Raw genomic sequence first — 27885 nt, forward strand, 5'->3', positions numbered from 1 at the left:
GTCTATCTTAGCACTCTGGTGAACGCCGGAATTGATCTTAAGATTTTGCCACCCTAGACTGGCAGAGTCTAACTATAGCGAACAGCTGAGGTGTAGGGGAGTCACCCCCGTATAGATCTATATACAAACTCTCGCTCTCCCTCCAGAAGACTTTGATTATAACTACAGACTACAACTGACACACGTTAGTGTCACCCGTTATTACTCACTAAATCCCAATTGTCTTGATTACTATTGATTATCGACCTGTATTTGTTTACTTGGACCTTACTAGCAGTACTAATGGGCCGCTAAGGTCCAATAGCACTTAAAAGTCATTGAGGGTCCCTTAAATATGAAATTGGGTCGTAGGAGGCCCAGTAACATTTATTATTATTCCTTGTGCCCAAAATCATGTTAATGGGTCACAAAGGCCCAACAAGCATGATTAGACTTTCAAGCCCAAAGTTTGGTTTGTTTACTTGTTTTTAGGTATTGTATAATTGTTGGAAGGTTTGATTGGATGATTGTTATTTTGGATTAGCACGAGGCTGCTCGGTTGTTGTTAACGATTTTTGGAATTATACATATATTCATCTTCATGAGTTGTAGTTTTGTATTTTTGACTCAAACATCTTAATAGTAAAAGAATTGATTCAAAATATTGGTTTGACCCATTTCAGCCCTTCTTTAATAAAGATAACAATTTTAGTCTCTTATATATATATAAAAAAGACATTTTAGCCCTTAAACCATTTTCTTGACACATTTGACCCATAGACTTGTTCAAGTGATATTTTTGGCCCAAAACTTATTCTTTGGTAATTTCAGCCCTTCCAGAAAAGTATTTTCCGGTTAAAGTCCAACTTTTTGCAACTTTTACAATTTTGGTCCAAAATCCAAAAACTTTACATTTTTTATCCTTTTTGGTAAAGAAAAGCATTTTAACCCTTGAAATAATTTTGTTTAACTCTTTATCCCTTGTTTTGAGGAATTTATCATTTCAGCCCTTTGAAAATCATGTTTTTCGCAACTTTGGGCTTAATGGGCCGAAAAGCCCAAAAATTGGCCCATTAAGCTAATATTTACATTTCAAGTCCTTTGAAGAGCATACTTTTCATAAAAACATTTATTTTAACTGTTTTGACTCTTTTGACCCTCAAGAAAACCGTGAATGGCAACTTTTCACCCAACTTTTGTTTATTTGACAATTTAAGCCCCAAAATTTGTTTTATGTTACAATATGTTTATCCTAATCTTGGAGGGTAGTTTTCTTGACTTGTTTGGTGTGATATATCGTAGTTCATGTTTGTTCTCCTACTTATGCCATAGATTTACTGATTTCTTCTCTTTTTGTTGCATATTTACCACATAAACACTTACAATCACACATACATGCATAAAATCATACATAGCACACACATACACATAGATCTACACATTTTACATGTATTCTCCCCCATAAAACTTGTAAAAACCAAAAAGAGAGGGGTATGAACTCACCTTGAGTTTGTGGGTTCGGTTTTGAAGAAGAATGGAAGAAGTTTGATGCTATTCTCGGCCTAGCAAGCTTCTTGGAGGATCTTTGGCTTAGATGTGCTCTAAGATGCAAGATCACGAGTTTGAATATATTAGCAGGAGATTTTTGATGAAATGAAGTAGTTAGATCATGGATTTAAGAACCAACTTACCTTGAATGATGATTTTTATGGAAGAAACTCCTTGAAAAGCTCTAAATCTCGAAATTTTTGAAGAATGAGTGCAAGTGTTCTTGAGAGGATTTGGAAAGAGTTGGAATGAATTTTGTGAGTGTGTGTGTGTGTCTCCTCTCGGCCGAGAATTAAGAAGAAGAAGAGAGAGAGTTGAGGTGACCATCATAGATGCATGTTGGTCCATGCATGGAAGTATGTGGTGTATTAATGAGGTAGCAATCTTAAAAGTCAACTCTTCCTCCCCATGTTTTGTGGTTTGGGCCGAGAGAGGGAGAAGAAAGAAAAAAGATTGGGCCTTTTTATGCTTAAGCCCATATTATGATCCAATTAGATGATTTTTGGCCCAATTGGTCTTTGGAGAGGGTTCACGGCCCAAAATAAATCAAGGAAATGATTTTTATGGCTTATTAGGGCTAATTAGGTTAGTTATGGCCCAATAAGGTCCATTAGGGTATTTTATTTCATTCTAGGCCCAATATGATCCAAATTATTAAATGAAAGTGGGTCCAATTAGAGCCCATTTAAGAGTTTTAAGCCCAAAATAGTCAAATTGGAAATTTATTGGCCCATTAGGCCTAATAAGGAAGTCCTAGTCTAAAATGGACTTAAATCGGGATTTCTAGGGTTTCCAATTCTTTGTTGACTATTTTCAGTGCTTGTAAAAAATGTTTGATGGAAGTTTTGTTGTTATTGAATAAGCATCATACATGCTTTCACATTTTTGGTTCACAATTGTTATCATTGTTGTTGTTACAAAGCATCAAAATTCCTAGTTGTGACAGGGAACGACAATTCAATAATTTGTATAGTTTTAGTGGCATAAAAAGATAAAAGTTAAACTAAATAAAACATATAAATTTTTTTAGTTTCGATTTTTAGCGGCATAAAATGTAAAATGGCTCTAATAAATATTACCTCTGTCCCATATTTATTGTCCACTTTTGACTTTTAAAGTATTTATTCTTCAACTTTGACTTTAAATATTTTTATTTGTGTTATATATTACTTGATGGAACTGATAACAATGAAAAGACATTTAAAACACATTTCATTCATATATTTTGCATCAGGTATTGTATATTAAAAATAAAAATATTTAAGGTCAAAGTTAAAGAATAAAGACTTCCAAAGTCAAAAGTGAACAATAAATATGGGACAGAGGGAGTATGACTTTTAGTGTCATAAAATGTAAAATGTTACTAAACTCATTAATTTTTATAGTGACATCTAGAATGTGCTACTAAAAGCACAATATAGTGTCATAAATAAAACATACTGCAAAATGTCATTTTTTTTGTAGTGATTGCAGCTTAACCGATGAAGCTCTTGAGAAGGGGGGTTTGCAAAAAATTATTAGAGCTGCCAAGAAGGAAGATGGAGATGGGATGTGGATTTTCCAACAACATAGATTTCAATGGGGTGTGGGTGCAACAATGACAAGAGGTGGTTGGTGGAGACATGGTAGAACAGTCTTTACAACGACACCAATGACTACACCGACGACATATAGTTTTTGTTTGTTATATGAGAGAGATGAGGATAGAGGTGTGTGAGCAATGGTGAAGAGGGAAGAGTCGAAAATGTTGGTACCAATAAAGATAAAAGAGGCAAGAAAGTGTGAGTGAAGCATTTTTAAGGTTCAAGAACAAATTTGGGGTATTTTTGTCATTTCATATCTAGTTTAGGGCATTTTTGTCTTTTTACATGGGTACTAACTGTGGTTTACGGGGTTAACTGTCTAAGGGACCAAGTTTGTTACCAAATAGTGCAATAGGGAACAATTTACTTTTCTAAAAATAGGACCAAAAATGTTATAACCGCTAAATCACAGGGACCAAGACTGTAATATACTCTAAATAAAAGTATTAAAAATAGCTTTTCACAATAAAAAAAGGGTCCGAAATGGGGTGTCTTTGAGTTCTTCGAGCGTGTTCCTGTTCCCCTTACCAGCCAACTTTGAATTTCAAAAGTCAAATTGAATACCAACTAATTGAGTGATTAGTTTTCAGCCACGAAGCAAATCGCAGTTAATGGATTCTTCACCCACTCCTATATTTTGATGAAGATTTCTTGTTGATTCTACCAATTCTTTTCCAAAGAACTCTCATAAAACCCTATAGTAATACCTAATTCTCTTGATTTCTCCCCGCTATTGAAGATTAGCACGTTCAAAATCTACAGAGGCAACGCTATGGATGCAGTGACGAGGTCATATGGTCTCTCCGGTATAAATATCTCAAAATCGAACGCCTCCAAAATCAGACACGATTCTTCTGTGTAAGTTTTTATGTTGATTTATTTGATGAATAATTTAAACACTGGATCGAGTTATTCGTTGGTAGTTTAATTTATTAGGGATCAATCGAGTATGAAATGTACCTTTGAAGTATCAAATTGGCTGGCTTTATAGTATATGTTTCGGATTCTTAACATTTGGGGAAATATCATCATACCTTCGTTAATTTTTGTAGCCGATATTACAAATTGAAAGCGTAGGTGGCAGACCAGAAACAAAAATCCATGCAAATTCTAAAAATGCTCAAAGGGTTAATTGTTTTATTATTCTTCTTTATTCAACGGCGCAAACAATCTTCATCATTTGAGAACTGGTTCACTACATTAGCATGGATTTATTTTCTAATGAAATAATGCATGTGCAGCTCATTTCCGTTACCTGGTTATAGTTAGCTTCTTAATTCTGGGATCTAATAGAATTGTTCTTCTATAGAAGATTAGAGACCATTGGTTATGATTGTACAGGAAGTGTTTGCTTTGTTGATCCTTTAGCATATTCAGCTAAAAGGTTCTTTCACTTTGAATTTGATCAAAATCCTTTTCCTTCTTCTTGTTGCTGCATATCTCGCTTGTACACGTCTTCTCTTTGTTTTCGGGGCCTCTAGTGAGTTACAGACAGAGTTCGAAAAGGTTGAACACAGATGGTTCTTCAAGGAATGGCATGGCAGCAGGTGGTGGCATTATTAGGGACTACGCTTTATGGCATTTCCAAAAAGAAAAAAATCCAATCCCGCAAAGGATTGTTCATGGAACTACTATCGAGATTCTTCGGACCATATTTCCTAGTATCATCCCGATGTTCATTGCTATACCATCATTTGCTCTCTTATACTCAATGGACGAGTTAGTAGTAAATCCAGCAATGTGCGGATATGAAATTTGGATGCATTTCTGGACATGTCTCTGATACAATAATAACATAACGATGCATTAGTTGTTTCATCCATTTCATGATCTCTGTGCTAGCATTCGTATGCCTTGTTTGATTTTCATCTCTTCCCTGGGTGTGATGTGATGATTGAAAGAGGCCATGCTAATGCTAATGCTATAGGGAATTTGTTGCAAATTCAACATGATGAAGCAATTGAAGTTTTTGATCACATTAATAAATGTAATTAATATAGACAAGGCCTTATTCATTCTACTAATGTGGTGTTTAAAGTTTCTGAGTCCTTAATAACCTCAAATCTTTCCTGATGCAAACAGGAAGATGGAATTTTGAAACTAGTAAGTCCTTATATAATTAATAATGGTTTTAGAATTATTAAACTTCATTTTCCTAAATCCTAGTTTTGTAATTTGTACTGCTAGGCATGCATGTGAAATAACACATCAATCGTGTTGGAGGTCTGGTACAACTGGAAGAAGCTTCCAAAAGTTGCAATTGCAGAATAGAAAAAGGTTTTGCTCTGCAGGGATGTTGACACATCCTTTAAGTGTTACTGAATCTCATTCAGACATTGAGGAAGATGATAAGATTGGAGTACTTCTTTTGAATCTTGGAGGCCCAGAGACACTTCATGATGTTCAGCCCTTTTTGTATAATCTATTTGCAGACCCGGTATGTTTCTTGTTTTCAACTTCTATTTCTATAGGCTTTGTTTGTTTCTCATTGATAAATGATGCTTCAAAATCTATCTGAGAAAAAATGACCACAGCCTAGTTTCATCAGGTTTTTTATTTAACCTTTCCTATCTCCTGATCAACCATTAAACTATTTTTGAGAAATGAGAATAAATACTTAGTTAAAGCAATAAACAGGCGAAGGTATGTTTGTGATTCTATACTAATACGAAAACCAGGTAGGGCTTTTTTAAACGGACAAAAATATGTTAATGGTTTAATCAGGATAGGAAATGGTTGAAATTTGTGTTGTATTGATAAATTTGTAACAGGATATCATTCGTCTACCAAGGTTGTTTCGGTTTCTACAAAGACCCTTAGCACAACTGATTTCAACACTCAGAGCACCCAAAAGTAAACAGGGGTATGCTTCCATTGGAGGGGGCTCACCTCTACGAAAGATAACAGATGAGCAGGTAATCAATCAAAATGTGTATTATTATTATTTAATCAATGTATTAAGTATTGGAAAAGAAAGAAATACCTAATGTAATGAAATGTTGCATTTGATGTGTAGGCTGATGCTCTTAAAATGGCTCTTGAAGAAAAGAAAGTTGCTTCTAATGTCTATGTTGCAATGCGTTACTGGCACCCATTCACCCAGGAAGCTGTTCGCCAGGCAACTATTAATATTATATTATTATATAACCAATTTTCACTTGAAAATCCATTTTTGCCCTCTCTTCAACTTCAAAATTCAAACTACTAACGCCGTATTGTATATTTGTATCCATGGCAGATTAAGAGGGATGGGATTACAAAGCTTGTTGTGCTTCCTCTTTATCCTCAGTTTTCTATTTCTACAACTGGTTCAAGTATCCGTCTTCTTCAAACCCTTTTTAGGTAACATTTTCTCTCAATCTAAAATTCCCAGTCTTTTTTTTTTTTTTTTACACAAAGTTTTTAATTTTATGAAAACCACTAGTTTGGTTTGATTTTTATGATTTAAGCTTTAAAACTTTGAGTATTTTTCATGAAAACCATCTTTAACAAGAAAAATAATCTTGCTATTGTTTTTTGCAATTCATTACCATCTGGTTATTTTGAAATAAAGTAACCGGAATTTATTTTAGCACCAGTATAATATTATATATAAGCAGATTTAAACATTGGGGAAATGGAAGTAAAGTTTTGTAAAATATTCAGATTTAGACCTCCTTTCCTTGAGAGTTTTGTGTAATTATTTAAGTTTTGTAAAATATGCAGGGAGGACAAGATTTTGTCAAAGCTTCCTGTTGCTATTATTCAGTCTTGGTATCAGCGCCAAGGTTATGTCAAGTCTATGGCTGATTTAATTCACAAGGAATTGCAAACCTTTGGCTCTCCTGATGAGGTAGGTTATTGTCAGTTGTCAACTCTATGGCTCCTGATTTAATAATATTCAATTTTCAATTTTGTTAGGTGATGATATTCTTCAGTGCCCATGGGGTACCCGTTAGTTATGTGAGAGATGCTGGAGATCCATATAAAGATCAAATGGAGGAATGCATCGACTTAATCATGCATGAACTCAAAGCAAGAGGAATCCACAACCACCACAAATTGGCATATCAGGTACCTCATCCTCATCCTTTCCTTTTTCAGAGAGGCTTTAAATACAATGGTCTAATAATTATTAGTCTTCCTTTTGTATTTCAGAGTCGAGTTGGGCCTGTTGAGTGGTTGAAGCCTTACACAGATGAAGTGCTTGTTGAACTTGGCCAAAAAGGTGTTAAGAGTCTCCTTGCAGTTCCCGTTAGGTATTTACTTAACTCTATTCTATATTATTATTATTATTATTCATTCATTCACTTGTTTCTTTTCAGTTACTTAATACAACACTTAATGACTTGATGAAATAAGAAGGAAATGAGATTTTCCCCTAACTGTTGTTTACATATAGTATATATATATATATTTTTCTTCGGTTTGTTTCCTCTTTAAATCTTATTATTATCCAGGTAGGTAGGTAGGTAGATAAACCTTTGATTTGATGTTAAAGAAGAAGTTAATAATAATGTGTTTGTAAATATTGTAATAACAGCTTTGTAAGCGAGCACATAGAGACACTGGAAGAAATAGATATGGAGTACAAAGAGTTGGCCCTTGAATCTGGCATCCAAAATTGGGGTCGTGTCCCGGCTCTTGGCTGCACCTCCACCTTCATTGCTGACCTGGCAGATGCAGTTATCGAAGCCTTGCCTTCTGCTTCTGCAACCGCAATCACAACTTCCACAACTGATAATGCCAATACTTTTGTTCAAGACCCGCTTGCGTTTGCTATCAAATTGCTTTTAGGTTCATTTTTAGCTTTTATATTGCTACTATTCCCTGGGTTTAAGAATCAAAATGTCTGAAATACTCTCTCCAGATCACACACGATTGGATAAAAAAAAAGCATAAAATAAACAGATTTAGTTTATGATAGATATATAGCGGCCGGGAATTTTTATGTTTCAGTGATTCAATAACTTGAGAAGAAATTGAGTTATCTAGCCATAATGTAATGTGTATTTAAAGAAATAACAAAAAAAAATGTTTTCGGAAAAGTAACCACTAAGTCCGGAAACGAGGATACCGGTCTAAGAAAAAATATAAAAAATTCAGTTTGAAATAAAAAAAAAATTTGGAATTTCAAGAACAAGTTTGAAATCCGATGAGCAGTTCTGGAACTTCGAGAAAAAAGTTCGTTTTTTTTTTTTACTAAAATCAAACAAAAAGTTATACATAGTAAATTTAAAATATATAGAATATTATGGCTTGAAACCAAACACTTGATTAAAAAACGGTGATGTTAGACACTTCGAAATAGATATTTCGGATATAAGTAGAGAAAATTGTTTTAAAAAAATTACAAAAAAAAAAAGAACTTCGAAATTTGAAGAACAATCCAAAACGAGGGAAGTTGTTATTTTTCAAAAACTAAAAAAAATATTATTATTATTATTATTTAAAAAAAAAAGGTTTATTATAATGGTTAAATTACTTAATTTTTTATTTTCTTTTTGTGAATAGACAAGTTGTTTCACTAAAAATATGTTTTATTTCTTTAAAGGAGGCTAAATGCAAATTTTGAGAATTTACTTTTAGTCGTACATTATACCAATCTACTTTAATTTCTTTATATTGTAGCATTATACTTTTGATTTATTTCTAATTAAGACAAGATTAAGATACCATAAAAAAAAATTTGTCCTATAATTTCTATTTTTTCCTATAAGGACTTGTACTTTTAAAACTATCTAAAGTGAATTGCTTCCCATTTTGCTAATAGTTTTAGTATGTTGGATATGTTTTTCAAAATACATTTTTGTAGAAATGAAACTATAATGTCATACTAAACAAATCAAATAAATGTTGCATACGATTAGGGTTGTAAACGAACAAAATGAACACAAATGATGGTTGTTCATGTTCGTTCGTTAAAATTAGTCGAACAAACGAACAAACATGAACGCATAAACGAACGAGTGTTTTTTGTTCACGTTCGTTTGCTTAACAAATTAGAGTGTTTATGTTCGTTCGTTTATATCCGCAAACATGCCAAACAAACATAACAAATACAGATAAACAAACATAATTGAACATATATGAACATAAACAAATATATAATATAGTAATGTAATCAAACACAATTAAACATATATGAACATAAAAGAGACTTAAATGAACGAACATAAACGAGCGTTCACGAACAAGACCATTGTTCATGTTCGTTAATGTTAATAAACGAACGAGAATTTGTGTTCATGATCGTTTTATTATTAAATAAAATAACATAAATGAACTTCCCGTCGAACGTTTTACAAACAATTCATTAAGTGTTTGGTTCGTTTACAATCATACACATGAATGTAAAAAATAAATATAAAAAGGTATGAATACGGTCACACCAAAGCCAACTCCTAAGCTCAGTTCCATCGAATCAGTCTAATTATTATTCATTGCAACCGGTTGATCGAACATGGTAATGAGAGTATAAAATATCCTTTCATAACCTTCTTTCTCTCGTTAGCTTTCTCAATTTATTGCTTTAAATATTACATTCCATTCAAGTGAAAACCATTAGAATGCATTCCATCCTTCCAAAGTATCAGTTAAACATAATCACTAGTTAGGGTTTCAAAGCCTAACTCCCATTGCATTAATCCCACTCATGGGGATTACATATAAAGCTTATTTAGAGCATCTAAACATGTAACACCTTGTTTCGGGTCGTTCCATAATTCAGGACCATGACCCGAGGATCAAGTATCATAAGGCTTCGGGCATTGGGAAAAAGAGGTTTAGACCCATTTGGTGATGGATAATATAGGTTGTGGGGACCGAGTGTTCGGTTTATGTTGGAGCCCAAGGGCATATCGGTAAGTATCAGTTTAGGCCTTTATAAAGTATGGGTTTAAGTTCGGAAAGTTTTAAGGAAATGGAGAGTTGATAGAAGTGTAGAGCTTCTCGTTACCTTCTCGTGAATATAAAGAACGACGAAATCAAACTTAAAATGAAGAAGTTATGGCCTTCGGAAGATTGGCGGTTCTTGACCCTAGCCGAGTATGTTGGGCGTACGCTAGGAGTATGCCGGGTGTACTGGATCGACATCCGGATCGCGGAGGCTTAAGCGTACGCATGGTTACGCGAGGCGTACGACCAGCAGGGGCAAAACCTTAAAATTTATGGTTTGTGCCCTATTTAATCACCTTAAGTCACTGATGGATATTCTAATGATCAACCTCCACTTCTCTAAACCCTTAGAACAAAACCCTAAGTGCCTCTTGTGAGTTTTGAGCTTGAAAGTGGGGATTTGATGGTGGTTTAGTGAAAGAAGAAGAAAGAGAACTCTTGGTGGTTGCTTGGCAGTAGCTTGGGCTTATAGATCCAGATTCATCATCATCTTTGCAAGTTATTTGAGGTATAAATATAACACTTGTGCCCTGGTATGTGCCTTATAGCCCCTTGAGTATTCAATATTTTCATTTTGGTCCTTGAAGTAGTACACGGGGGGTACCACTTGGTACGCTTAACGTAATGGTTGAGAAGCCAGTACGTGGGGCGTACCACTTGGTACGTTTAGCGTACTGGTTGAGAAGCCAATACACAGGGCGTACCACTTGGTACGCTTAGCGTACTGGGTTGGTGGCAAGACAGGACTTAGGTTGCATACGCTGGGTGTACGTAGACTTTAATGAAACCCTAAATGGGGGTGTTGCACCCTATTTAAGCATCCTTATCTTCTGGGTCTGACCTCTTTACCAACACCCAAAGCCTCCAAAACCCTAAATTGAGTTGTAGCCTCCATTGTCAAGCTTTTGAGCCTTTGAAGAGAGTTTGGTGTTCGTTTTGTTCATTGTGAAGGAGTTAGAAAATCTTGAGGTTGTTAAGCTTGGAGAACGAAGTCTTGGATCCAGAACCTCTACCCATTTTGCAAGAAGTTTGAGGTATCAAGTTCTTATCTTGGTTGCTAGATGCTTAGATCTCTTTTTGGGTTAAATAGTTATGTTTTTAGCCATGGTTAATGGATGTTGAGTTTAGGACGTCCCAAAGGCTTATTCTTTCAGATCTAAGGTCTTCATGGGCTCCCTTGGCATAAAGGTGCCAACTTTATGGAGTTAGGGGCCTCATGCATTCATTAAGTCCTTTTTGAGCTTTAGGGCTTCTTATGGTAATGCATGGACGTAAAGTTAGCAACTTTACATGATATTTCAGCTTAAGGAGGTTAGATATGCACTTTGGGGTAAAGTCTTAATGAGTTAAGTGCTTAAAGTAGAAGGTGGCTGATATGGTTGAGTACGTTGAGCGTACAAGCCTGTACACACAACATACAAGCCCTCGAGCCACTACGCTTAGCGTAACAACTGAGTAGGCCCAACGTACTCAGTCTGATGGCATTTTGATGTTGGACTTTTGGTTTGGGCTTAGAATGTTAGGGTTTAGTTGGTCCATCTGATTTTTATAATTTTTGGGCCAAGTATGTTATTGGGCCTTGGGCTAAGGCCCATGTATGTTTTTTAGATGAGTTTCCTCACTGGGCTTAGCGGGTCTTGTTGGGTTAGTGTCTAAGCCCGTAACCATATTTGGTAAGTACTTGACCCGGTTGTGCATGGTCCTTTTGGGTTGCCTTCACCAAAGCAACTTGACTGGAGAAATAAATAGAGAGAGAGGTTATTACGATTTATTAATATATTATAAGAATAATATATTCAAGGAGAAATCATATTTGTTTAATTAATATTGGTCAATAATTAATTAGGAATTAATTTTGTGATCAAGTGTAATTAATTAAACTAGAGGGAATGAATTGTAATTATGTGATAGTTGCAAAATAGGGCAATGGTTGTCCTAGTTGTAGGATGGACGAATTCAAGGGATAAGATATCCTTGAAATCATCCAAAGGTCCAAAGGGATAAGGGTTATCAAGGCTTATCTTTTGATTGCTTGGTGGGCAAGTAACTAGATAAGGATAAGGACTGAAACCCTAATCTCTACCCTATATAAAGACCCCTAAGGCCTTAAGAATTCGTTCACTTGCTTCTAAGAGATCCCAAGGCCGATTTCTACCTCTCCCCTTCTCTCTCTATAGCCTCTCCAATTGCTTGTGGTGTTTGTGAGCCATTATAGGTACTACACTTGTGGTACTTGCTTTCAAGACTTAGGGTTTGAAGATTTAAATTGTTATTGCAATATAACAACAAGAGGTATGTGATCTAACCTTCTATGTGAATTTCAAAAATAGTAGGCCACATTAGGGTTTTATTCATGTGTTCATAGTGTTGTGTATCTAATAGTGAAAACATAGATCCAAATCTAGGGTTGCATGCACACATAGGATTGTATGTTCCAAACCCATCAGTGGTATCAGAGCCTTTGGTTAACTTGCTTTCAATTAGTATTATACAATTGTATGAACTTGACAATTAGGGTTTATAGCCAATAAACCCTAGGAGGCAAGAAATTTCAAGATTAGGGTTTCCTAACCCTAATTTGCGAAACTTATGAAAGGGGTTTTAAATCCTTTCCTTTAGTGCAAGATTTCGAAATCTAGGGTTTGCAAACCTTAGGATTTTCAAATTAGCCTCCTTCCCCAAAATAAGATCCTAAATTTTAGGGATTTGGATAACCCTGATGGGTTTGAGCCATAAGAACATCTCTATGTGCACATACAAACCCTAATGCTTGGATCTAGGTTTCTCTAATCGAACATGCAATGTATCCAAGACTTTGATTGATAGATCTAATGAAAACATTCATATCATAACACATAAAATCATATCTTAAAGGTTACCTTGAATTACTTGCTTGAATCTTCTTGTCCTTGGAGCTTAGAGTCACAATTGTCACTCCTCTAATGGCTTACAAACACCAACTTAGCAAGAGGATGATTAGAGAGAGAGGGGAGGGTGAGAAAAGTCAGCCAGGGTTTCTCCAATACCAAAGGGTGTCGATTTCCTTAGCCCTAAGGGTCTATTTATACTAGTAAGCCTCCTAGGGTTTCACCCTTAAACCCTAATTGGATAACTTAGGCCCTAAGCAATCCAATTTCCTTATTGATAAGCCTTGGACGATTTCTAGGCCTTTCCTAACCCTAAAATCGTCCACTCCCTTATTCATAAGGAATCGTAGCCCAAAGTACAACTATCATACAATTGATAGTTTATGCCCCTTTATTCAATTAATCTCTTTAAGTCACCAAATTAATTTCTAATTAATTTATGACTTATATTAATCAAATAACAATATTATTATTCCTTATATTATACTCATAATATATTAATAATACTTCTTCTCTCATTATAAATCATCCTGTCAAGTTGCTATGGTGAAGGCAACCCAAAAGGATCATGCACAACCGGGTCAAATACTTGCCAAATATAGTTGCAGCCTTAGACACTATTCCAACAGTCTCCCACTTGGATAAGTCTAGTAACTATATATACAAGCACGATCCGATTCGCAATCGTAGCTCTCAAAGATGCTGTCAAACTCTGATCTTATCAGTCATGTCCTTTAGATAAGGGATCGTATAGTCCTCTGTTTAGATATTACGCGGACAATTCTATGGAATCATTTGTCCAGCAGTTGGTTTCTCGATCTCAGATATATTCGACATAGAACTTAATCGAACACATCAATTTAGTTCTGACCGGGCCCGGCACATAAGTCAAATCAAATCATCGAGTGGCCGGGATATCGCTTTTACTTTCTTAGGATAAAAGTAACAGATAAACTTCAACTTATATGCATTTACTTATTCATTAATTAATTATACACAACAATGTGTTTTATGACATCAATTTACTGATGCGGTTTCGCATTATCAATGTACAACTAATCAACAAATAACAAACCATATATCTAGGTTTTAAGACCATATGATATTATCGTCTTGCGATCACCCTTTTGTCACATTCCATAAGGTGATTCCAGCAAGTGCGGGTTTGTTCCAATGCTTAAAACTAGTTCATAAGCACTCATGAACGTTGTAGCAAACTTTTGCTATGTCTAATACCATTTAGACAATCTACACACTAATTCATGACAATCTTCATTCATACATACTTCCAACATATGAACAATTGTGGACTGTTTGAATAATTTGATTATTCTTAATAAACTCAATTATTCTGGAAGTCAAAACATGCAAAGTGAAACAATAGTTAAACAATTAACATAAGACAATAACTTTACTCATAAATATTACTCCTTTATTTAATCATCAAATGTCAATTACATTTATCTATTACATGTTTCAAAAACTATCTAATCTAATCTAATATCATCTCTCAGTCTAATACTCCTAGCATGCTGCAAATGCTTAACCCTACTCAGTCCCATCGTAAGCGGATCTGCTGGGTTATCTTCTGATGATATCCTCCTAACCACGAGGTGTCCTTCTTCTACTCGATGTCTAATAAAGTGATATTTTCTGTCGACATGACGAGATCTACCATGATCCCTCGGTTCCTTGGTTAAGGCAACCGCTCCTTCATTATCACAGAAAATTTCCATAGGCTCCTTTATGGCAGGCACAACTCCAAGATTACCAATGAAGTTCTTCAACAATATTGCCTCCTTTGACGCTTCGCTCGCTGCAATGTACTCTGATTTGCACGTTGAATCAGCTACGGTTTCCTGCTTGGAACTTTTCCAAGTTACTGCTCCTCCATTAAGGGTAAAGACCCAGCCCGACTGCGAACGGTAGTTGTCCCTGTCGGTCTGGAAGTTGGCGTCACTATACCCTCGCACCTTTAAGTCATCACTCCCCCCGAGGACTAAAAACCATTCCTTCGTCCTCCGAAGGTACTTAAGTATATTCTTGACCGCAATCCAATGGGTTTTGCCAGGGTTCCCTTGATATCTACTGACCATGCTCAAAGCAAAGGCTACATGTAACGCCCGTGTTTCTAGGCTTGCCATTTTTAGCAATGTAATAGTCTAGGTTAACCATTGTAACCCCAATTTGAAATAATAAAATGTATTATTTATGAATTTGTGAATTATGTGAGTTATGTGTTTATTTGCTTAATTTTGTGATGTAATTAAATTAAGAATAAAATAAGTGTCAAAATTAAGGTGTGAGATAAGCCCGATATCTTTGCATAAAGTTGTAGTGGTTGAAACAAGGATTCCGGAGATATAAGGAATGCCAAAATCCGAGTTATAACAAAGAAGTTATGACCTGTCGAAGTTTCGCGACGGAACCGACACAACGCCGAGTGACGTAAAATATGAATTTAAGTTAGAGCGATATTTAGCCTTAGCGATCTAAACAAAAGTCGTAGATTTCGTTAAACCGAGAGCGTGCATAAAAGGAACGCCCAAATCTGACTTCGTATGAGGAAGTTATGATTTTTCTAAGTTTCGACTTAGCGGTATGCAGCCCGAATACTCGATTTGAGATCGAGCGGTTTTTAGCCGAAACAATCTAAATGAGAATCGAAGATCTCGTTGTTAGTAGCGAAACGATGAAAAGTTAGGCGAGAACGGACGTCAGACGAAGAAGTTATGAATTTATAACGAAGTTTTTCTGTCCCGGCCTTCTAAAAATAAATAATAAAAATAAAAGTCAAAATTAGCCGACGGAGTCTAAATGAAAGTTGTAGAGTATGGTCTGACCTTCACGTGGATATAAAGAACGTCGAAAACAGAGCTCGTATGCGAAAGTTACGCAATTTAGAAGTTCGACGAGTCAATTACGCCCAGCGTAATTTGAGTACGCCCCGCGTACTCAGTCGGATGCAACTTGTCTGACCAGTACTCGAGTGCCACCAGTCGACGCATGCAGTGACGTCAAAGTACGCCCCGCGTAACCGAGTACGCCCCACGTACTGAGTACGCCCTGCGTAATTTGAGATTACGCCCCGCGTAATCCCCAGACCCTTAGCCTATAAATAGAACTCGAAATCAACCATTTTCTCTTGTTCAAACTCTTCCCTCTCTCTAAGTTTTGCCTCGATTTACATGCCAATCATACCCCGAAGCCCCGGTAATATTCCCGAGCCCCAAAGCAAGATCCGAAGCCCCGAGGATCCCGAAGAGCGTTATTCCCGAGCCGAAGCTCTGCCCGCGAGGAGTTCGATTTTGGTGGAGATCTTCCAGATCTATCGAAGTATACTACTTCTATAAGCCGTAGTGCTGTCGGATCATCTTCTGATCAAGTGAGTGTGTAGTTATTTTCTTTCCAACGCAATATTATGAAGTATTTAATATAAAATACATGCTACGTGTATATATTTTGTGGTTATATGTGTGAATGTATATTCACTCTCTTCTATCTCATAGATCTGATATATTCTCTATGAAATACATGTTATGTGTGTATGCCTCATCTGTTATGTGGAATATGTATTGATTAAAGCATGCTATACAGGTTTTTAAACAGTGTATAAAAATGTATATTTTTATCTACTAATGTGTTGGGTAGAACATGGGTAGATAATTGGTGTGAAATAAACAGATGAGAGGCCTCGGTGTTATTGGTGTTATTCTAGTCATTCAGCAGAGTATGGATGACGACCACGGACTATTCTAGACTGTCCTGTGGAACACTAGCAGGCTCATTACCTGTAGGTGTTGTGAACGACGTGTTCACCGGTGTACTCTATCCCCCACATGGTTGCCTTTAGGACACTTATTGTTGAGGAAGCCCCTCTGCAGTAATGCCCGTCCCGATAAAAATCCTGAAATAAGTTCCTTATAATAGACGTTATTTTTAGGAACGTAAGGTGAGGATAACGGGAATGGGTAATCGGGTTTATTGTTGATTGATGAAATTAAATATAATTATTGTGGGTTTGAAAACCCTATATGCTCACCAGGCTCCCAAGCCTGACCCACTCAGTTGAATTGTTTTACAGGAAGTGGCGCAAGAGCTTAAGATGGGCGAATCATCAAGTTGTTTTGTTTACAAGTCTGTATATGTATATATTTGTTGAACGACTTGTAATGTTATCGTTTATGCTTTATGATCTATATCGGAACATGACATCCCGACTTTTGATTATGAAATGAAATCATATTTCTATATGAAATGTTTTGATAAATATCTATTTTATCATGTTTTGTTTTTGGGAACAAATTCCGCATCTCTTTTAAAATCAAACGGATTTACTCTGAAAATGTTTAAAAAGCATAAATGAAATCGGTCTTTTCTGGCCGAGATTTTGGGGATGTCACACTACATCAGGGCGAGTACAAGTCATAGCATACATGATTGAGCCAACTGCAGAAGCGTATGGTACTCGGCTCATTTCTGCTATCTCGGCTTCGGTACTCGGATTTTGAGTCTTACTCAACTTGGCATTACTTTGTATCGGTAATTCTCCCTTCTTCGAATTTTCCATACTAAAACATTTTAGTACCTTTTCTAAGTAAGTGTTCTGACTAAGTCCAATTAGAATCTTACTTCGTTCTCTCACTATCCTTATTCCCAAAATATAGGAAGCCTCTCCAAGGTCCTTCATAGCGAAGCACTTCCCGAGCCAGGACTTAACCTCCTATAGTGTCGGGACGTCGTTTCCTATGAGTAGTATGTCATCGACATACAAAACGAGGAAGCTAACTATACTCCCACTGGCTTTGACATATACACATGATTCATCTTCGCTTCTTACAAATCCAAACTCTTTGACTTTCTCATCGAAGCAAAGATTCCATCTGCGAGACGCTTGCTTAAGCCCATAAATGGACTTCTCAAGCTTACACACTCTATTCGGATGCTTCGTATCAACAAAACCCTCTGGCTGAGCCATGTAAACATCCTCAGCCAACTTCCCATTAAAGAAAGCGGTCTTAACATCCATCTGTCATATCTCATAATCATGAAATGCAACAAAGAACCCGATTTCACTTAGGAGCGCTAGAACCAATCGATTAGGAAGTTTCCTCCTCACGATTTGATCATTCGTGCATACTTCCTTGCCTAAATTCTGATTTCGGGACGAAATTCCCTTCAACAGGGGGATGATGTGACAACCCGAAATTTCCATTCTGAACAAACCACACCAAGCCAATAGAAGTAGAGCAGTTACAGTGAAAACTCAAATTTCGAGTGTAAGCTTGGCAGTTTTCAGGATTGTACATCTAAGGAGATATTAGGAGAGTGGATGTACTAGGGTTTTTGTGCAACATTGAAATTCCAATACTCTAGGACATTAGAATTCATTCCGAGAATAGAAATATTTTCTGCCAAAAATCTCAGGACTATAAATAGAATTCTGAACCAAATTGGTTCATTAGTTGAATTCCAATTAGAGAAAAGCCAAATTCTCTCTCACGGATCTTCGGGTTTTTATCCCAAATTGTGAGTACTTCGATCTAGTTATGTTATATTGCTTATTTTATGTTTAGATTACATATCAAAACGACTAGACTCGGGAGTTTACCGCCCAAGAACGTTCTTGGGGAGTAAACTCCATTTTAAGGTCCTAAAGGGTTCCAATGACCCTCAAGGCTTTAGAACTTGAAATAGGAGCCTCCGATTCATGCCTAATACCACAAAACAATTAGGATCCATGACTAGAAGGGAGTTTACGGCCAAGGAGCTTCTTAGGCCGTAAACTCCAAGTTTTAAGTGCCAAAATGCTTTGAAACACTTCCTAAGGCTTAGATTAAATTAGGACAAGTACCCTAAAGTGTTTATAGCCTAGCAAACCCAAGAAATCACAAGGAAAAAGGAGTTTACGGCCAAGACAAACTCTTGGGCCGTAAACACCTTTAAAGGGGTCAAAGGACACCCTAAATCCTTCCTTAAGCCAAGAGACAATTTGGGCATGTACCTAAATGAGTTATGGACTAGTTAAAACACTTAGAACTCCATCAGTGAGGGAGTTTACGGCCCAAAAGGTTCCAGGGCCGTAAACTCCATAAAATGGTACCAATTGGTGCCATAAACCCTCCTAAAGCCAAGTACAAAAGCCTAGAATTGTTCCTAGTTATTATAGAGACTTGAAAGCACCATAATCACCCTCCCAAGGGAGTTTACAGCCGTAAACTCCAAGGGAATATGGTCTAGGGGCCGTAAACTCCCCAAAGGAGTTCATATGGTGCCCAAACACTTGCATAGCCTTGAAACAATTCCCTTCTAGAGTTGTAGTACTTCTAAGCTTCAATTAGGGACCCTAAAGAGAGTTTACGGCCAGGAGCTTACTCCCCTGGGCCATAAACTCCAAAACATATGGTCATTTGACCATAAACCTCCATGTGGGGCTTTGCACTCCTTTGTTGCAACCCATTAGCCTCCTAGCACTTGACCAAAAGTGTTTTCCTCGCGCTTAAATGTTATTACTTGTATAATTAGTGTTTTAATCACTAATTATTTATATACATATGTTTTCATATGTAATTAGGATCATTGTGTGTGTCTAAGCCTTCACTTGACACCAAACACTTGTCCGATCCTTCCGTACGATAACAGTCCGTTCAATTCCAGTCACTTACTACAGGTGAGTTCATACCCCTTAACTAATGTTTTAAACTACTTTTAAATGTTTTATGGGGAGGGGGATACAAGTAGAATCATGCTAGTTATTATATCAATCACATGCGATTAATAAGTAGAATTACGCTAGTTATTATATCAATCACATGTGATTAATATACAACATTCAAATGATTTGGCTACTCATTAGCCGTTTTACCAAACAGTTTCCTTCAAATGATTTTTATAAACATTTTATATGTTTTAAACTCCTTATTACACTGTACATCTTACTCTGTACATTACCTTTCAAACTTATTTACAACTGTGTTTCAAACAAATGTTTCCTTATACTTAAACTGTTTTATCAAACTTATGCCTTCAAATTGTTTTATAGGTTGACATCAAGTCGATATTTTCTTAAAATAATATTTATGATTCAAATGTTTTTACAAAACTTATTTATGCTTTTATATTATAAATTGCATGCCTCTATATGTATAGTTATATAAGAAATGTTTAAAAGACTTAGGAAGGCTATCAACCCTATTTCCTTTTCGCGCTTGAGATGTGGTCTGGTGGGATATCGGGTACTCTTTCGAAGGTCGTTTAAATATTAGTTATATATCATATGTACATATATAGTCATAAAAGGTCCTTCCAGTTCATCCCATGCCCTTGGGTAGCAAGGGTATACATCCATGTCCATATGTACCAGTTAGATTACTAGTAAGCTACCATATGGGTAGTTTAGGAAGATACTAGAACTATTACTACAACACGATATCATACAATGATTCAGTTCATTCATGAGTCAATACTTTCTAGAATGATTACATTACAATACTTGCTAGATAGAGAAAGAACACACATTACAGCTAGCACACGTAGAACAGTTCCGTCCATTACCCTTACATTACTACGTTGACAATTGTGATCCACTGTATCGGAGCATGCCTTAAATGTCATGGCCCGAGTTGTAGCTAGAATTCTCTTGGAGGGAGAGCGTGAGTTTGCGTATAGATCTATACTGGATTGACTATCCTACACCTTGCTGCTAGCTACAGCCGGACCTGCAGGTCTGCGGGTGCCAAACGTCATTCCGTTATTACGACCATTTGTATGTCGTTGTTACCAGTCGATAGTATGGTGCAATTAATCACATGATGCCTTAATATAAATCCGGTTTAAGTTAGTTAGTACAGCAGTAGTTCTTATAGCGCTACGTTTTAGTACTACATTAGTTTTCCCTGTACATATATTTAGTGATCTTTTCACTTAAACTATAAACGTAAAAACTAAATTTCATAAATGATAGTTATACTTGGGAAAATTACACACTTTTACAAGAAACGAACATTGAGAACAGTTAGGTCTTGGTAGAAGACGCACTTTATATAATAGTAGGAATCATAGGGATTTCTAGGGTTTCATCAAACGTTTACAGTTGTTTTACAAACATTTTCATGCTTATAGCTCATATACATTTTCAATACTTACAATTCATTTACTTACAAATTCTTACATAAAAATTAAGACACTAAAATACTTATGATCTCACCAGCTTCAAAGCTGATACTCGCTTTCAAAATTACTTGTATCCTCAGGTCATCATAGACAGGTACCGATGCAAGGAGAAAGGAAGATGGAGCTTGTTCAAGACTTATCTTTCATTTTGATTTATGCTTTAATGTTTATCAAAATTTGACATAACATATTTGTATAATAATTATATTATTAATGCAATGGATGATGTTGTTGCTTGTTTACTACTTTACATTGTTGTTGATATTATACATGACGTCCTCCGCCCCAGAACGTTTCCGCCGTTCTTGGTTTTGGGGTGTGACAGCCTTCCTCTTCTTGCCCGTTCCCTGCCCTATGGCCAAAATAGGAGCAACGGGTGGAATGGGAGTTGGTGTAACAGACTTGTCCTTGAGGTTGCTCTCAGCAACCCTTAGGAGACCTTGGAGTTTACTTAGGGTGACCTCCTCCTTGTTCATGTGGTAGGTCATCCTAAATTGGTTGTAACACGGAGGCAAGGAATGAAGTACCATGTCGATAGCCAAATCTTCCCCAAAGTCGACATTCAACTTGCGAAGACGATCGACATACCTTTGCATCTTTTGCAAGTGTACGGTTAGAGAATCTCCATGTCCCATTTTAGTGGAGATCATGTTAGTGAAGATCTCGTAACGTTCCTGCCTCGCGTTTTGATGGTATCTCTCCAATAAGTCTTGATGCATCTCGTACGGATACATGTCCTCGTAGGACTTTTGGAATTCGGTGTTCATTGTGGCTATCATGATGCAATGAAACTTCGTTGCATCACGTTCATGAGTCTCAAAAGCAGTCATTTCAGCCGGAGTAGCGATTTCGGGATTGATCTTCTCGAGCTTCTCGTCAAGGACATACTCCTTGTCCTCGTAGAGAGCAACCATGCAAATGTATCTTATCCATTTGCTAAAGTTTGTTCCATCGAACGTCACTTTTTGGCAAAGGCTCATTAGCGTGAATGAGCTAGCAGCAGCGTTGTTCGCGTTTGGCATCTACAAATAGAAAGGACAAAGATTGATTAGAATTTGAATCCCTAATTATCACCCAATATGAAAATTAGGGCTAGGATCCAACAACATTATTTACACATTAGAAAAGGGATGTCGTAATCCAATATGCAAACAATTTTAAGGTAAGTGAATGACGATTCACTAATTCTCCACCATGAAAACATAAGCTTAAGTTCTAAATGTATTGAGAATTCCTAGGTTTCGATGAGATTCATTGAACTTTTCAATGGCATGTTTAAATCTCGATATGCCCCTCTCTTTTGTGACTGGGATGCCGAGGATCACGAAGTGGGTGTGAATAACCATGCAAATCTACACGGTGCCTTCATTGTTACAATCACCTATTCGATGTGCCGGTAAACCACACACGCTCCACCGAACTATGACAAACAATGAATCACCCTTTACCGCCTTTGCTTAGAACCAATTAGTGTGCCGAGAAACCACACACGCTCCACTAACTTCTTAGCAAGGGTGCAAAGTGCAATTTCATGGAATTGCATCAATTCACTTTTCCTAAAGTAACTCAGATTGGGAATTTAAAAAAAAGGTTTAGTTACTTTATGTGTTCATTATACTTATTAATGAGGAGAGAGAGTTGCCCTATCCTACCCGTTCGGCTAACGACTCTCCACTGATCAAGCAAGCAGTGGGTGTGAGTGTACACCCATTAAGCATCATTTTATAGGCCGCATCCTTATACCCACCTTATAGACCGGCTTCGTGAATGAGGCCTACTAACGGTAAGACTAGCATTTTAATTATATTTATATATATATATATATATATATATATATATATATATATATATATATATATATATATATATATATTAATCTTGTAATATCATATAAGTATAGGGTTGAATTTTAACCTTTTAAAATTCTAGGGTTTGAAATTTAAATTGTCTAAATTAAACTTTTAATCATAAAACATAAATTTCAAAACTTGAGGACAAGTTTTAAACTTTTCAAAACATATGGGATCAAATAACAAATAATTTAAATTAACCATTTAATCTCATAATTATCCATATTTGATTTATTTAAATGTTTCTTGCAAAACAATTTACCAATTCAATTAAAATAATCAATTAATATCATATATGGAAATTATTATTCAATTAATTGATAAATATCTTTTATTAGGTCAAGGATATACTCTAATATATGTTAAAATCGGATTTAAATTGAACGATAAAGATAAAGGCAAGTTTCCAAAAGATAAACAGCAAGAAAACCCGAAAATAGCTCCATCTGACGCTTGAACTCGCCGAGTACCACCATGGACTCGCCGAGTTCATCAGGCAGATGGACAAAAAACGAATTTTTCAATCAACAATCAAGCAACCAATGCATCCATTCAATAGAAACCAATCAAGGCTCTTATACCACTGATGGGTTTGAGACATAAGAACATTCCTATGTGCACATACAAACCCTAATGCTTGGATCTAGGTTTCTCTAATTGAACATGCAATGTATCCAAGACTTTGATTGATATATCTAATGAAAACATTCATATCATAACACATGAAATCAAATCTTAAAGGCTACCTTGAATTACTTGCTTGAATGTTCTTGTCCTTGGAGCTTAGAGTCACAATTGTCACTCCTCTAATGGATTACAAGCACCAACTTAGCAAGAGGATGATTAGAGAGAGAGGGGAGGGTGAGAAAAGTCGGCCAGGGTTTCTCCAATACCAAAGGGTGCCGATTTCCTTAGCCCTAAGGGTCTATTTATACTAGTGAGCATCCTAGGGTTTCACCCTTAAACCCTAATTGGATAACTTAGGCCCTAAGCAATCCAATTTCCTTATTGATAAGCCTTGGACGATTTCTAGGCCTTTCCTAACCCTAAAATCGTCCACTCCCTTATTCATAAGGAATCGTAGCCCAAAGTACAACTATCATACAATTGATAGTTTATGCCCCTTTATTCAATTAATCTCTTTAAGTCACCAAATTAATTCCTAATTAATTTATGACTTATATTAATCAAATAACAATATTATTATTCCTTATATTATACTCATAATATATTAATAATACTTCTTCTCTCATTATAAATCATCCTGTCAAGTTGCTATGGTGAAGGCAACCCAAAAGGACCATGCACAACCGGGTCAAATACTTGCCAAATATAGTTGCAGCCTTAGACACTATTCCAACAAATCCCATATCTTGTAATTATCTTTTAATGGTTAAATATGGTAATTAAAGATTTTGAATTATCCCCTCCCATTATTTTCGAAATTTAGAGGGATAAAAGGGATTAGTATAAGTTAATTGTTTAAATGATAATTATATTTAATAATCCCTTATGATTTAATAATTTAAATTAATAGTTTAATTTGAGATAATTATTAAATCAAGAGTTTTAATATTTAAATGATATTAAATTTTGAAAATTTTAAATTGAAAATTAAAATTCTAGTATTTTGAAATGTTTAAAATACACCCTATACTATTATATTATTACAAGCTTAATGAATATATATGTATAATTAAAATGCTAGTCTTACCATTAGTAGGCCTCATTCACGAAGCCGGTCTATAAGGTGGGTATAAGGTTGCTGCCTATGAAATGGCGCTTAATGGGTGTACACTCACACCCACCGCTTGCTTGACTGGTGGAAGGTCGTTAGCCGAACGGGTAGGATAGGGCAATCATTTCTTCATTAATAAGTATAATGAATCTATATAAAGTAACTAAACGTTTTTACAAATTCTCAATCCTAGTTACTTTAGGCAAAAGTGAAATTGATGCAATCCCATGAAATTACACTTTGCACCCTTGCTAAGAAGTTAGTGGAGCGTGTGTGGTTTACCGGCACACTAATTGGTTCTAAGCAAAGGTGGCAAAGGGTGATTCATTGTTTGTCATAGTTCGATGGAGCGTGTGTGGTTTACCAGCACATCGAATAGGTGATTGTAACAATTAATGCTCCATGTAGATTTGCATGGTTATTCACACCCACTTTGTGATCCTCGGCATCTCAGTCACAAACGAGAGGGGCATATCGAGATTTAAACATGACATTGAAAAGTTCAATGAATCTCCAAGAAAATCTAGGAATTCTCAAAAACATTTAAAACTTAAGCTTATGTTTTTCATGGTGAAGAATTAGTGAATCGTCATTCACTTACCTCCAAATTATTTGCGTGTTAGATTACGACATCCCTTTTCTAATATGTAAATAATGTTGTTGGGTCCTAGCCCTAATTTTCCATTTTGGGTGTTTAATTAGGGATTCAATTCTAATCAAACTTTTTCCTTTCTATTTGTAGATGTCTAACGTGAACAACGCTGCTGCTAACTCATTCACGCTAATGAGTCTTTGTCAAAAAGTGACCTTTGATGTATTGAAATTTAGCGAATGGATAAGATACATTCGCACGATTGCGCGCTACGAGGACAAAGAGTATGTCCTCGACGAGAAGCTCGAGAAGATCAATCCAGAAATCGCTACTCCCGAGGAAATGGCTGTCTTTGAGACCCACGAACGTGATGCAACGAAAGTCCATTGCATCATGGTAGCCACAATGAACCAAGAATTCCAAAAGTCCTATGAGGACATGTATCCGTATGAAATGCATCAAGACTTAATGGAGAGGTACCACCAAAGCGCGAAGCAAGAGCGCTATGAGATCATCACGAATATGATCACTGTTAAGATAGGAAGTGGAGAATCTGTTACTGTGCACTTGGAAAAGATGCAAAGGTATGTTGATCGTCTTCACAAGTTAAATGTTAACTTTGGGGAGGATTTGGCCATCGACATTGTTCTTCATTCCTTGCCCTCATGCTACAACCATGTTAGGATGACCTACCACATGAACAAAGAAGAGGTCACCCTAAGCAAACTCCAAGGGCTCCTAAGGACTGCTGAGAGCAACCTCAAGGAAAATTCTATTGCACCAACTCCCGCTCCACCCGCTACTACTGTTTTGGCAATTGGGCAAAGAAGGGGCAAGAAGAGGAAGGCTCCGTCAAAGAGCCACCACAAGGGAAAGTCCCAAGATGGTACCTCTTCTAGTGGGACCAAGGATGGCCCTGCTAAGCCTAACTCTAACCCAAAGGAGGCAGAGTGCCACCATTACCACAAAATAGGGCATTGGAAGAGAAGCTGCCCGGAATATCTGCAAGCCATCAAGGATGGGAAGATCAAGCCATCTTTCGCAGGTATTTACACAATTAAATCTAATGATTCATCTCGTACTATTTCTTGGGTTCTTGATACAGGATGTGGTTACCACATTTGTTCTGATTTGCAGGGACTAAGAAGAAATAGGGATGTGGAGCATGGAAGAATAAATCTAATCATGGGAAACAGAAGATCGTCGCATGTCACCAAGACTGGAGTGTATTCTTTAGTGCTTAGTAATGGATTAGGTTTAGATTTAAATAATTGTTTGTACTTGCCAGATATGGCAAGAAACATCATTTCATTTCATGGTTTGTTTAGACAAGGATTTAGATATTCGTTTAATAATGAGAATGGTTCTATTTATGCTTATCTAAATGGTGTTTTATACTTTGAAGCAATGTCTTGTAATGGAATTTATGAACCTGTTATGGTTGTAGATAACCTAGGAAATGATGTGTTGTGTATGGATTCTTCCAATAGTATGGATAAAGCATGTTTGTGGCATTGTCGTCTTGGACATGTCAACAAGAAGCGCATAGCCCAACTCCAAAAGGATGGAGTGTTGGAGTCATTCGACCTTAGGGAAGATGACACGTGCGAATCTTGTTTACATGGAAAGATGACCAAGTCACCCTTCATTGGCACTTGTGAGAGGGGTGAGGGTTTATTGGATCTCATACATACCGATGTATGTGGGCCCTTTAGATCCACCACAAAGGATGTGAACCGCTTCTATGTGACTTTCATCGATGAATATAGTAGATATGGGTATATTTACTTAATCAAGCACAAGTCAGAAACGTTTGAAAAGTTCAAAGAGTTCAAACATGAAGTGGAGAATCAACTGAGCAGGAAAATCAAGATGCTTCGACCCGATCGAGGAGGAGAGTACCTAAGTCTTGAATTCCAAGACTATCTCAAGGAATGCGGAATAGTTTCGCAATTGACGCCACCTAGGACACCGCAGTTGAATGGTGTGGCAGAAAGGCATAATCGAACCTTGTTAGACATGGTCCCTTCTATGATGAGTCGTGCTTCACTACCTATCTCATTCTGGGGGTATGCCTTAGAGACCGCCGCATATATCCTTAACCGAGTCCCTACAATGAAGGTTGCCAAAACACCTCACGAGATGTGGACAGGGAAAGCTCCCTCGTTAGCACATATCAAGGTTTGGGGCTGTGAGTTTTTTGTAAGATGAGAGACTCACGGCAAGCTCGAACCTCGTAGTGAGCGATGTATTTTCATCGGCTACCTGTAGAGATCCTTTGGATATCTCTTCTATAGACCGAGTGACAATGTTGTCTTCGTTGCAAGGAGAGGGGTTTTCCGAGAGATAGAACTCATAAACCAAGGAGACAGTGGGAGGCAGATCGATCTTGAAGAGATTCAAGAGTCGAGTGATGAAGGGACCTCTACCGCTGGCGCTCAACCCGAGGAGGAAACTCCGGTTGAACCAATTGACGAGTCCTTACCTCTTAGACGTTCCGAAGGAGTTAGAGTTCAACCCTAGTTTTATGGTTTTCATATTACTACCGAAGGCGACACATATATTAGTGATGGTACACTAATAAATCTAGATGAACCTTATAGCTATAAGGAAGCCATGGCAGGCCCAGAGTCTGCAAAATGGAAAGAGGCGATGGACAGCGAGATTCAGTCCATGTATG

The 27885-nt window shown here is 36.7% G+C and overlaps 1 protein-coding gene across 2 annotated transcripts; it reads left to right on the top strand.

The window, feature by feature from the left end:
• The first annotated feature begins 3672 nt into the window (after nucleotides 1-3672).
• On the top strand, nucleotides 3673-8015 carry LOC111882445 (ferrochelatase-2, chloroplastic). 2 transcript variants are annotated; one of them, XM_023878811.3, is made up of 9 exons: nucleotides 3673-3968; nucleotides 5298-5547; nucleotides 5882-6025; nucleotides 6127-6228; nucleotides 6349-6452; nucleotides 6816-6942; nucleotides 7011-7163; nucleotides 7248-7348; nucleotides 7633-8015. In XM_023878811.3, exons 1-9 carry the CDS (start codon nucleotides 3883-3885, stop codon nucleotides 7943-7945), a joined length of 1380 nt encoding a protein of 459 aa, XP_023734579.1. In that variant the 5' UTR covers nucleotides 3673-3882; the 3' UTR covers nucleotides 7946-8015. The 2 variants fall into 2 exon arrangements, with proteins under 2 accessions (XP_023734579.1, XP_023734581.1); XM_023878813.2 differs by lacking the exon at nucleotides 3673-3968 and adding an exon at nucleotides 5187-5213.
• Nucleotides 8016-27885: the final 19870 nt, after the last annotated feature.

This window comes from Lactuca sativa, chromosome 5, assembly GCF_002870075.4.
Source record: "Lactuca sativa cultivar Salinas chromosome 5, Lsat_Salinas_v11, whole genome shotgun sequence".
NCBI lineage: Eukaryota > Viridiplantae > Streptophyta > Magnoliopsida > Asterales > Asteraceae > Lactuca > Lactuca sativa.